Raw genomic sequence first — 12,228 nt, forward strand, 5'->3', positions numbered from 1 at the left:
GCGGGTTAAAAGGGCGGAGCCAGCGTTGGCCCAGCCCGCGGCTCGCCCCGCTGCCCCCCGCGCCCGGTACGGCCCCGCAGCAAGAGCGGCGCCATGGAGGCCACCGGGGTGCTGCCGTTCGTGCGCGGCGTGGACCTCAGCGGCAACGACTTCAAGGTGAGCTGGCCGGGCGTGGGGCCGGGCCTCCCTCCAGGCCGTCTCTTCCGCCCGGGCCCGCGCGGGTCTCTGCTTCCTGTCCCGCCCGCCTCCGGGCCCCGCGCCGCCCAGGACTGAGGACGGCCCGGGGTGGGGCTCCCCCCGGGGCTCGGGACCTTGCCGGGAACGGACCCCCGACGCCTCAGCTTAGGGCCCGCACGGGAAGAGCGAGGCCGGCCTGGGCCTGACGGACGCTTGGGGGCGGAGTCACGCCGGGGAGTGGTCTGGGGGCCCCCACCCCGCGTCCCAGACCGGGCGTCTGGGCCCCGCCAGGGCCGGAGAGTGGCCTGGGGGGCCGCGAGCCTCCGCTCCCGCCTCCCCGGCCCTCCTTCCCCGCCCCTCTGAGGTCATATGCCCAAGCCAGGCCCTGACTCATGGCCGGCTACCGGCTGTCGGCTGGCTGTCGGGGGCGGGTCTGGAGCACACTCATCACTGCCCTGTCCCTGCCACCGCCACCCCATCCTGTGTGGTCTTGGGCAAGTCACTTCCCCTCTCAGAGTCTGGGTTTTGTCATCCGGTGAAGGGACTGTAATGTAGAGGCATGGATTGGTTGGTGTGGAGACTGTCAGGCTGATGTGCAAGGCCTTGGGGTGGCTGCTGTCTGAGCAGCTGCTGGACCGGTAGACTAGGGCCTCAAGGAACTGGAGCCCAGCCTTCCAGCCAGTTGGTGGGTGAGGGGGTTCTAGAGGGTCAAGAATGAGGTGGGCAGTGCTGGTAACCAGAGGAGTGGAAGGAAGAGCTGGCCCAGCACAGGAGGGGTCAGTGAGCAAGCAGCTGAGGCTGGGGTCAGTGTCGTGTCAGCCTGGGTCTTCAGCATTGGGGGGGCCCAGGCTTTGACTAAGGTTGGGTTAGACCAGGGCTGAGGAGGCTGGCAGGTCCTTCCTGCATTTACCCACATGTGCACACACCTTTGACCCAGGGCGCAGGCGGCCACACCACTTTCCTCCGTCCCCATCCCTACCATCCTCACCTGAGGTCTCCATTGTCCTCTCCAGACTGGGAGAGTCTGAGTCACCAACTGAGACTGTGGCTCTAGGGGAATGGGGACACCAGCCGAGGGCGCTGAAGGCACGTGATGCCTCAGACTGCCTGCCATAAAGGCTAGGGGTACTGAGGCAGGCATTCGAATGTGGGGAACGAAGACATGAACAAGGCCTTGCACAGGGGGTTGGACCTTGGCAATGGCTTGTATGCCGATGGCAGGTTGGGGCACAGTCAGGGCCTTGTTGGAGCCTTAGGAGTCCCCCCATCTCTGGAGGCCTAGGTAGGGCCTGGAATGGCAGGCACAGGCATTTGAGCCAAGCTAACCACACAACTGAACACTGGGATGTCCCCTGGAACAAGCCAGTTCCGTCCTGGCCCTTTGAGGGCTCAGAATCCAACAAGAGATCTTAGGCCGGTAGCCATCCTGATAATTAGTCGGTCCTAACACTTTTATCATGAGGAGCTCTTATTAGCCCTGTTACATTGATGAGGAAGTTGAGGCACAGAGTGGCAAAGTGACTTGTCCAGGGTCACACAGCTGGTGAGAGGTGGCTCTGTTGCTCTCCCCAGGCTCCCATGCAAACGGGGGGACACAGAGGGTGGTGGAGCAGGGGCGCCCGTCATCCCAATCAGTCTCACCATGACACATACCCCCAGGGCGGCTACTTCCCTGAGAATGTCAAGGCCATGACCAGTCTGCGATGGCTGAAGCTGAACCGCACGGGCCTCTGCTACCTCCCAGAGGAGTTGGCAGCCCTGCAGAAGCTGGTAAGGGGCTCTGGGCAGTCAGGGAGGGTCCCTGTGGATTGGGCTGGGCCAGGTGGGCAAGCCTGCACAGAAGGCAGTCGACATAGAGGAAGATGCTGACAGCCATGAGATGGAGTGAGCACCCTGTCCTGGGAGGTATGCAAGAAAAGGCCGCCGTGGGAGGGAGGGAGGATGGGAGGCTGCAAGAGGTGGGCTGAGCGTGTGTGGCTGAGGGCCCCCTGGATGGTACGAGGTTCTGGTGGCAGTAGGGGACTCTGTAGACACCTTACCCACACTGCTGAGCCTCTGCTTCCCCGTCCTGGCCCAGGAGCACTTGTCTGTGAGTCACAACAACCTGACCACGCTTCACGGGGAGCTGTCCAGCCTGCCGTCACTGAGGGTGAGTGCTGCCAGAGGCCATTGAGCTTGGGGGCTGGGGCCAGAGTCCAGCCAGTGGCGTGAGGGCAGGGCCAGACCCCAGGCTGGACCAGCACCTCTGCCCATCCTGTGTCAGACTCGGGGACCTGTTCCTAAAGGGGAAAGGACGTCGTAATCCGCTGCATTAAGTAATGCGTGGGGGGGAAATATGTAAAACACCCAAACTCCCACCCATTTTAGACAAATACAGTGAGAACAGTTGACAGCAGCCAAGCACTGTTCCAACTCTTCCCTATGGGTTTTTTTTCATATCGTCCTGACCTTCGCCAAGTTCACAGATGCAGACACTTGGCCACAGAGCCAGGTCACTTGCCCGAGGCTGAGGTCACTCGGCCAGGCAGGGGGAGAGCTGGGGTAGAGTGCGGTTTGGTCAGAGCGGTCCTCTCGCCCCTCTGCTCTCCGTGGAGCCTCTGACGTCCCAGAACATCAGGTCCCCATCCAGACCCTTCGGGCCTCGGTGAGGGTTTTTTCTGTCCAAGGCCAGAGCCCTGAGCTGTTAAGAGCACAGCCTCTGGACTTGGGCTGCCTGAGTTCTAATCTGGGCCCTGCCACTTCCTGGCTGCATGACCTTGGATGAGGCCCCTTCCATGTCTGGGGAGGGTTCCGTGGGTGACGCTGGGAAGGGGCAGTGTGGTGCTGCACAGACATGAAGGCTGAAGGAGAATTGGTCGCAGCCGGGTTGTGGTGTCACGACACAGTTCTCTGGCCTGTTCTCTCTCCCCCTCAGACTTTCTGCATGTCTGTAGATGAGGTTTCAGCCCCGAGAGGAGGAAAACAGACTCGCTCTCAGTCCACACTCTGATTTCTCTTTGGTCCAGCCCCCTTCCTCTGCCCTAGACCCTCTGCCTCAGAGCTACGCATTTATCTCGCCCTCTGGACTTGGGAAGAAGAGGGATTGTTCATTCAGAAAGGGTTCCCTGAGCATGCTGTACTGGGCTCTAGGGCACATTTGAGCTGGGCTTTGAGGCATGCATAGGAGCTCATCAAGGGGGGCTAGGAAGAGCTCTCCAGGTAGAGGGACTATGAGCAGAAGTCAGGGTGGGACGGCACTTGAGCCTGGCCTCTGGTGGGTTTCCTGGGGAGGTGTCCTTCCCTGATCTCTCTGCTGCTTCCTGGGGGTGGAAGCCAGGAATCATGGACTCTCATGGTGTATCCCCAGGCCATCGTGGCTCGAGCCAACAGCCTGAAGAATTCCGGAGTCCCCGATGACATCTTCAAGCTGGATGATCTCTCGGTTCTGGTCAGTGGCTACCCACCCACCTGGCGCCTGTGTTGGCCCACCAGTCAGTTCTCCTCTATTAGAGTGGTCTCCTCAGCCGCTGTTACACCGTTTTATAGATGGAGAAACTGAGGCTTTAGAGTGCCTTGCCTGAGCTCATTCACGGAGTCAGATCCCTAACCTGGGCACCCTTCCTCTCGGGGTTCTGACTGTCAGCTTTTGGCCCCGAAAGCTCCTCAGCCACTCCTTCCTCAGTCCCCCACCTGACCCCCAAGGCTGGCCCTAACACCCCTGACCTGGCCTCGCCCGTTCTACACAGGACTTGAGCTACAACCAGCTGACGGAATGCCCACGGGAGCTGGAGAACGCCAAGAACATGCTGGTGCTGAACCTCAGCCATAACAGGTGCCTGTCGGCTGGGGTGGGGGGCAGAGTCTGGGGGGGACTGCAACACGGGGTTGCATCCATCCAGGAGGGGCACATCTGGCCCTGACGGCCCCTGCCTGCCCCACCCCCACCCACCCGCAGCATCGACACCATCCCCAACCAGCTCTTCATCAACCTCACCGACCTGCTGTACCTGGACCTCAGTGAGAACCGTCTAGAAAGCTTGCCCCCACAGATGCGTCGCCTGGTGCACCTGCAGACGCTGGTGCTCAACGGGAACCCGCTGCTGCACGCACAGCTCCGGTGGGCGCCTCCTCAGACCACGCCCCACCCCCGAACCCTGGGGAATCTGGCCTTGTCCCTCAACTCCCCAGTAGCCCTGGCCCTTCCTGCTTCGGGCCCCCACCACATCCCTGCCCCTCCTGTGTGGGCTGGGCCCCTCAGGCCCCATCTTTCCTAAGTATCCGGTCCTACCTCAGTCCTGAGTCCTGTCTACCCCACCCTACAGCCGCCCTTGACCTTGTCTTCTGAGACCCTCTCAGCGCCCCCGTGCGCTTGGGCCTGCCCCCGGCCTGACCACCCACGTCTCCCTGCAGGCAGCTCCCAGCTCTGACGGCCCTGCAGACCCTGCACCTGAGGAACACCCAGCGCACCCAGAGCAACCTCCCCACCAGCCTGGAGGGCCTGAGCAACCTCGCAGGTTGGCAGTCCCTGGGTGATCTCGGGCTCTGTTCCTTCGGGTCCCTTGCTTCCTTACTCCCTTATGGAGGAAGGGATAGATCCTGCTTGCCTGCCCACCTGCCAGAGGGCAAAGGACGCGGTTATGTTAATGAGTAGTTCTTTCCTTACCGTGACAGCTAGTGGTAACACCAAATTATGAGCACTGGCTTTTTTTTTTCTTTTAATTTACATCCAAGTTAACCAGCTTATAGTGCAACAGTGATTTCAGGAGTAGATTCCTTAGTGCCCCTTACCCATTTAGCCCATCCCCCTCCCGCAACCTCTCCAGTAACCCTCTGTTCTCTGTATGTAAGAGTCTCTTATGTTTTGTTCCCCTCCCTGTTTTTATATTATTTTTCCTTCCCTTTCCTTATGTTCATCTGTTTTGTTTCTTAAAAGTCCTCATATGAGTGAAGTCGTATGATATTTGTCTTTCTCCGACTAATTTCGCTTAGCAAAATACCCTCTAGTTCCATCCACATCGTTGCAAATGGCAGGATTTCATTCTTTTTGATTGCCGAGTAATACTCCATTCTATATATATACCATGTCTTCTTTATCCATTCATCCATCAGTGGACATTTGGGCTCTTTCCATACTTTGGCTATTGTCGATAGCGCTGCTGTAAACATCGGGGTGCATGCTTCCCTTTGAATCAGCATTTTTGTACCCTTTGGATAAATACCTAGTAGTGCAATTGCTGGGTCACAGGTAGTTCTATTTTTGGTTTTTTGACAAACCTCCATACTGTTTTCCAGAGTGGCCCCACCAATTCTCATTCCCACCAGCAATGCAAAAGAGATCCTCTCTCTCCCCGCATCCTCGCCAACATCTGTTGTTGCCTGAGTTGTTAATGTTTGCCATTCTGACAGGTGTGAGGTGGTATCTCAGTGTGGTTTTGATTTGTATTTCCCTGATGATGAGTGATGTTGAGCATTTTTTCATGTGTCGGTTGGCCATCTGGATGTCTTCTTTGGAGAAGTGTCTATTCATGTCTTTTGCCCAATTCTTTGCTGGGCTATTTGTTTTTTGGGTGTTGAGTTTGATAAGTTCTTTATAGATTTTGGATACTAACCCTTTATCTGATAAGCCATTTGCAAATATCTTCTCCCATCCCGTCAGTTGCCTTTTAGTTTTGCTGATTGTTTCCTTCTCTGTGCAGAAGCTTTTTATCTTGATGTGGTCCCAATAGTTCAGTTTTGCTTTTGTTTCCCTTGCCTCCGGAGATGTGTTGAGTAAGAAGTTGCTGCGGCCAAGGTCAAAGAGGTTGTTGCCTGTTTTCTCCTCGAGCATTTTGATGGCTTCCTGTCTTCCGTTTAGGTCTCTCATCCATTTTGAGTTTAGTTTTGTGTGTGGTGTTAAGAAAGTGGTCCAGGTTCATCCTCCTGCATGTTGCTGTCCAGTTTTCCTGACGCCACTTGCTGAAGAGACTGTCTTTATTCCGTTGGATATTCTTTCCTGCTTTGTCAACTATCCATTGGATATTAGTTGGCCATACATTTGTGGGTCCATTTTTGGGTTCTCTGTTCTGTTCCATTGATCTGAGTGTCTGTTTTTGTGCCAGTAACAAGCACTGGCTTTATGGCTAGACTCAGCAGTATGAGGAAGTCTTTCCAAATGGAGAAACTGAGGCTCAGAGAGATTAAGTCACTGGCTTCAGGCCGCAGAGCCTGGAGGCCAGTGGAGGTGGGGCTCACATTAGGGCTGGCTGCCCCTGGAGCGGGCTGCGGGGGCCCCAGCTGATGCACCCCACTCCACACCCCAGACGTGGACCTCTCCTGCAACGACCTGACGCGGGTGCCCGAGTGCCTGTACACCCTCCCCAGCCTGCGCCGCCTCAACCTCAGCAGCAACCAGATCTCGGAGCTGTCCCTGTGCATTGACCAGTGGGTGCACGTGGAGACCTTGAACCTGTCCCGCAATCAGCTGACCTCACTGCCCGTACGTCTGGGCCTAGGGTGGGGAGAGGGAAGGCTGCCGAGCCGCCCTGGCTCCTGCCCCTGACTCCCGCCCCCCGCCCGTGTCTCCCCTCTAGTCAGCCATCTGCAAACTGACCAAGCTGAAGAAGCTGTACCTGAACTCCAACAAGCTGGATTTCGATGGGCTGCCCTCGGGCATCGGCAAGCTGGCCAACCTAGAGGAGTTCATGGCTGCCAACAACAACCTGGAGCTGATCCCTGAAAGCCTCTGCAGGTGCCGGGGCGAGTGGGGGCGGAGAGACTTATGGCATAGAAAACCCCAGATTCATAGTCAGAACCCCCCCCTGCAATCTCTGCCCATCATGCAACATGGATGGGTTAACTTGGCTTTGTGGGTCAAGACCCACGTCCTGTGCCAGCATGAGTTTGGGACACAGCGCCATGTCTGTCTCCTTCTGGAGGTCACTGTGTCCACTGTCATGGCCTCCTCAACACTCTGAGAAGTCCTTCAGGCAGAGAACAGAGGACCCCTCAGCAGCTTCCAAGCTAATTTGAGGACAGAGTATGGTTTGGGTTGTTTTTTTTTTTTTAAGTATATTTGTTTATTTTTCTTTCTTTTTTTTTTTTTTAAATGGTCAGAAATTTTTTTTAAATTTTTTTTTTTTTCAACGTTTATTTATTTTTGGGACAGAGAGAGAGAGACAGAGCATGAACGGGGGAGGGGCAGAGAGAGAGGGAGACACAGAATCGGAAACAGGCTCCAGGCTCTGAGCCATCAGCCCAGAGCCTGACGCGGGGCTCGAACTCACGGACCGCGAGATCGTGACCTGGCTGAAGTCGGACGCTTAACCGACTGCGCCACCCAGGCGCCCCAGAAATTTTTTTTTAAGTTTATTTATTTTGAGAGACAGCACAAGAGGGGCAGAGAGAGAGGGGGAGAGAGAGAGAGAGAGAGAGAGAGAGAGAGAGAGAGAATCCCAAGCAGGCTCCTCACTGCCAGCATGGAGCCTGATGTGGGGCTTGAACCCACAAACCGTGAGATCATGACCTGAGCTGAAATCGAGAGTCAGATGCTTAACTGACTGAGCCACCCAAGTGCCCCTATTTGTTTATTTTTCAAGAGAGAGGAAGAGAGCACAAGTAGGGGAGAGGGCAGAGAGGGAGAGAGAATCCCAAACAGGTCCCGTGCTGTCAGTGTGGAGCCTGATGTGGGGCTCCGTCTCACAAACCGTGAGGTCATGGCCTGAGCTAAAATCAAGAGCCAGACGCTTCACCGACTGAGCCACCCACGCGTCCCTGAGAATGATTTTTAGTGTCCTGTTGGTCACGTGCAGGAGCCTTTAACTCTGCAGAGGGCCTCTTTGAAAACTGCTGTTGCGTAGAAGCCACTAGAAGATCTTCCCAGTCACGTAGCTTGAGGAGACTCCAGTCCCACTTGCGTTAGCCTTTCCTGCCTCTCTCGGCCTGTTTAAACCCAGTGGTTTCGTAACTAGCTGGGCTACTCAGTTCTTCTGGTCTTACCCGGCTCCCCGTCTCTGGGTCCTGGAAGTTTCCCTGCCTCCCCCACAGCCTCATCTGTCACCTCCCTGAGGCTCCGGCTCTGTCCTCACAGGTGCACAAAGCTGAGGAAACTCGTCCTGAACAAGAACCGCCTGGTGACCCTCCCAGAGGCCATCCACTTCTTGACGGAGATCGAGGTCTGGGCAGGCCGGGGCCAGTGCCAAGAGGGGCCTGATGGGGAGGGCGGAGGTGCAGACAGACACCCCCTCAGGAAAGAGCGCACAAAGCAGTGTCACTGGGGTGGGGACACCCAGCAGAGGCCCCCTGGAGCGGCGGCAGGGCCACAGTTGGGAGAAGGTGAACCGCATCCCCGTGTCCGTCCCATGCCTGATGGCATCGTTTTAGCCCCGTGACCAGCCTGCAAGGTCCCGTTTCACAGATGGGAAAGCCAAAGCCCACGAGGGGCGGCCGCAGAGCTGGGATGAGAAAGAACCCAGCCCCCGCCCTGGACCTCTCAGCACTAGCGGCTGCCGAGAGCGACAGACGGGGGTGGGCGTGACCGGGCGGTGGATCTCAGGCCCACCACCTCTGCTCACCCCGCGAGGCAGGTCCTGGACGTGCGGGAGAACCCCAGCCTGGTCATGCCTCCCAAGCCCGCTGACCGTGCTGCCGAGTGGTACAACATCGACTTCTCGCTGCAGAACCAGCTGCGGCTGGCAGGTGCCTCCCCTGCCACGGTGGCTGCGGCAGCAGCTGGTAAGCAGAGGAGGTCGGGCTGGTCTGGGAGCCGGGGGCATGCTTCTGCCGGCCTCAGCTTATCCATCTGTACATTGGGTGGGACACACATAGCTTCTGGATCCTGGGAGATGGGGTTGGCCCCTGGTTGGCTCGTGCCTGAGGGCCCAGCTATTTACTCTTCCCCTAAGCAGTAAGTGGGCCCAAGGACCCCCTGGCTCGCAAGATGCGGCTGCGGAGGCGCAAGGACTCAGCCCAGGATGACCAGGCTAAGCAGGTGCTGAAGGGCATGTCGGATGTGGCCCAGGAGAAGAACAAAAAGCAGGAGGTAAGCCAGGTCAGGGGCTGGGAGGGGACAGGTGTCCCTGGGCTCTTCTTAAGACAGACTGTGTGGGGGCGCCCGGGTGGCGCAGTCGGTTAAGCATCCGACTTCAGCCAGGTCACGATCTCGCGGTTCGTGAGTTCGAGCCCCGCGTCGGGCTCTGGGCTGATGGCTCAGAGCCTGGAGCCTGTTTCCGATTCTGTGTTTCCCTCTCTCTCTGCCCCTCCCCCATTCATGCTCTGTCTCTCTCTGTCCCAAAAATAAATAAATGTTGAAAAAAAAAAAAAAAAGACAGACTGTGTGACTCAGGCCAAGAGGGAGAGTGGGTCCTGGGTAGAGAGGACAACCCATGCAAAGGCCCTGAGGTGGGTAGCAAATAGAGATCTGCCTGAGTGACTGTGACGAGGCAAGCCATGCCTTGTGACCGTGACCCCAGGAAAGTACTGATGCGCGAGCCCCTGGGGGCAAGGCACGGCGCTGGGACCAGAGCCTGGAGAAGCCGCGCCTTGACTACTCTGAGTTCTTCACGGAGGACGTGGGCCAGCTGCCTGGCCTGACCATCTGGCAGATTGAGAACTTCGTGCCTGTGCTGGTGGAGGAAGCCTTCCATGGCAAGTTCTATGAGGCTGACTGCTACATTGTACTCAAGGTGAGAGTTGGGCGTGTTGTTGGGGGCTAGGACCCCCCAGTAACCTTATCTTAGATGGCTCAGGGCCCCCAGCTCCACAGTTTTGTTCCTTGAGGCAAGGTGGGAGGGGGAGGTCTTTGCAGAGGAGGTGGGGTGGGGATGTCCTAGGCAGAGGTGTGACAGCCTAGCCCACCGTGAGACTGGGGAGTCTGTGGCCGTTAGAGTGGCCTTTGGGGGGTGAGCTGGGAAGCCAGGACGCCTTGGCCAGGGCTGACACGGCCTATGCTGCCCGCCACCCCCCACCAGACCTTTCTGGATGACAGTGGCTCACTGAACTGGGAGATCTACTACTGGATAGGCGGGGAGTCCACGCTGGACAAGAAGGCCTGCTCTGCCATCCATGCCGTGAACCTGCGTAACTATCTTGGTGCCGAGTGTCGCACCGTGCGGGAGGAGATGGGCGATGAGAGCGAGGAGTTCCTGCAGGTGCCAGCCAGCCAGAGGGCGGGGCCTTGGGTGGGGTGGGGCCGGGAAGTGGGCGTGGCCAAGGGCTGGGGGCGGGCCAAGACCTCTGGCTCACACTGCCGACCCAGAGGTGTTAGGGGTGGAGACCTAAGGCAGTCAGGGAACTGGGTGAGGCCAGTGGTGGGGAGCCTGGGCCGGTGGCCAAGAGAGAGCTGGGGAGCTGGGACCAATAGCGCCAAGGAGGCGGGGCCACGCTCAGGACCCTGAGTCAGAGAGCAGGGTTAGCAAGCTGTGCTGTCCTTTCGGCCAGCTGGCTACGTGGAGATGCCCATACAAACGACGCTTTACTCCGCTCTCTTCCATGAACCTGCTTGGTCCTGTGCCCTGACACGCGCGTATCTAGACATGCTGTGTGCGGCTAAACCTTAACAAGAGTGAACGCACCATGAACACATAGTTTTGTAGCTGGTAACGTTGAAATAACGAGTTTACGTTTATAGACACAGATCTTGTTCTTCTTTGTTGTTGTTTTGTTGAACTTCATCACGGATCTGTGGCACTTGATGCAGGGACAGGCAACTCTGCCCCCCTGACAGGAGGTATTTGAAGGGGGGGTGGGGGGGGTAGCTCAGTGACAAGGGACCACACCCTCACACACACAGGTGTTTGACAACGACATCTCCTACATTGAGGGAGGAACAGCCAGTGGCTTCTACACTGTGGAGGACACACACTACGTCACCAGGTGAGGGGGTGTGTGGGTAGGTGGCACTAACCTGGACTCAGCTGGGAAGGGTTGGGGGAGAGGGTGTTAGGGCTAAATCGGCCCCTTCGTGTCCCTACCTCCCACCCCCTGGTCACTCTCGCTCTGCTGCCAGGATGTACCGTGTGTATGGGAAAAAGAACATCAAGTTGGAACCTGTACCTCTCAAGGGGGCCTCCCTGGACCCAAGGTAGGCCCCCATGACCTGAGGTGGGAGTGCTTGAGCCCAGACCTCCTCCCCACTAGTGGGGGGCAGATTTGGGTTTTAGAAGAAGAGGCCTTCCAGCAATCCTTTTGACCCCTGTCTTATCGAGTTTCGTGGTACCCACAAGGGGGATAAACCCCATAAGGAGGGATTGGGGCCGGGTCTAGGGCATGAGGGCAGTTGCTGCCCACGTCTAGCACCGCCCCTTCTGCCCCTCCCATCCAGGTTTGTTTTCCTGCTGGATCGAGGGCTGGACATTTACGTGTGGCGGGGGGCCCAGGCCACACTGAGTAGCACCACCAAGGCCAGGTACGAGGAGTACGCCCTGCTGGGACATGGTGGGGTGTCTTCTGCAAAGACCGACTGCCACCTCTAAGAAGGGGCACAGGACTCACCAAGGGCTTTGCACGCCACTCCCCCTCCAGGCTCTTTGCAGAGAAAATTAACAAGAACGAGCGAAAAGGGAAGGCAGAGATCACACTGCTGGTACAAGGTCAGGAGTCCCCAGAGTTCTGGGAGGCGCTGGGCGGGGAGCCCTCTGAGATCAAGAAGCATGTGCCTGATGACTTCTGGCCACCTCAGCCCAAGCTGTATAAGGTGAGCTGTGGTGCTGGGTGCAGGGCTGGCCTGACTTCCTGAGCCTCGCACCACTGTGGTGGCTGTGGACTTGGGTGGGGAGAGGGTGCCACCTTCTGGACAGGAAATAGCCAAAGGTCTAGAGGCTCTGAGTGAGGCCATGAGAGACAGTGTTAGGGTGTGTGTTTCCAGGAAGGTGGGGCTAGAGAGAGAGGCTGCAAAGTGCCTGGCTTCCAGGGCTGAGAACCTGGCCTTAATTCTGCAGGTGACGGGAAGCCCATGGGGGTTTTGCAAGCAAGAAAAGGACGAGTTAGAAGATTAGAAAAGACAGTAAGGACCTGGAGAGGGTTGGCAGGGAAAGCACCATTTAAAAGCCCTTCCACTGATAGAATGCCCTTAAAACACTGGTGGAGGGAGGAAACTAA

At 57.4% G+C, this 12,228-nt stretch overlaps 1 protein-coding gene across 2 annotated transcripts in view; it reads left to right on the top strand.

Moving 5' to 3' along the window:
- Positions 1–12,228, top strand: part of FLII (FLII actin remodeling protein) — a 15,462-nt gene continuing 3,234 nt past the window's right edge. The window contains exons 1-18 of one of the 2 annotated variants that reach the window (XM_025920433.2): positions 1–156; positions 1,837–1,947; positions 2,255–2,326; positions 3,524–3,604; positions 3,903–3,988; positions 4,112–4,273; positions 4,567–4,670; positions 6,456–6,631; positions 6,726–6,883; positions 8,222–8,306; positions 8,718–8,865; positions 9,036–9,172; positions 9,603–9,815; positions 10,101–10,280; positions 10,922–11,004; positions 11,138–11,212; positions 11,453–11,536; positions 11,653–11,824. In XM_025920433.2, coding sequence (XP_025776218.1) covers positions 94–156; positions 1,837–1,947; positions 2,255–2,326; positions 3,524–3,604; positions 3,903–3,988; positions 4,112–4,273; positions 4,567–4,670; positions 6,456–6,631; positions 6,726–6,883; positions 8,222–8,306; positions 8,718–8,865; positions 9,036–9,172; positions 9,603–9,815; positions 10,101–10,280; positions 10,922–11,004; positions 11,138–11,212; positions 11,453–11,536; positions 11,653–11,824 — 2,190 coding nt within the window. In that variant the 5' untranslated portion in view covers positions 1–93. The remainder of the gene's footprint in view (positions 157–1,836; positions 1,948–2,254; positions 2,327–3,523; positions 3,605–3,902; positions 3,989–4,111; positions 4,274–4,566; positions 4,671–6,455; positions 6,632–6,725; positions 6,884–8,221; positions 8,307–8,717; positions 8,866–9,035; positions 9,173–9,602; positions 9,816–10,100; positions 10,281–10,921; positions 11,005–11,137; positions 11,213–11,452; positions 11,537–11,652; positions 11,825–12,228) is intronic. The other variant, XM_025920434.2, reaches the window with a different exon arrangement.

The sequence above is a fragment of the Puma concolor genome, chromosome E1 (genome assembly GCF_028749965.1).
Source record: "Puma concolor isolate L17-30 chromosome E1, mPumCon1.1.hap2, whole genome shotgun sequence".
Classification (NCBI taxonomy): Eukaryota; Metazoa; Chordata; class Mammalia; order Carnivora; family Felidae; genus Puma; species Puma concolor.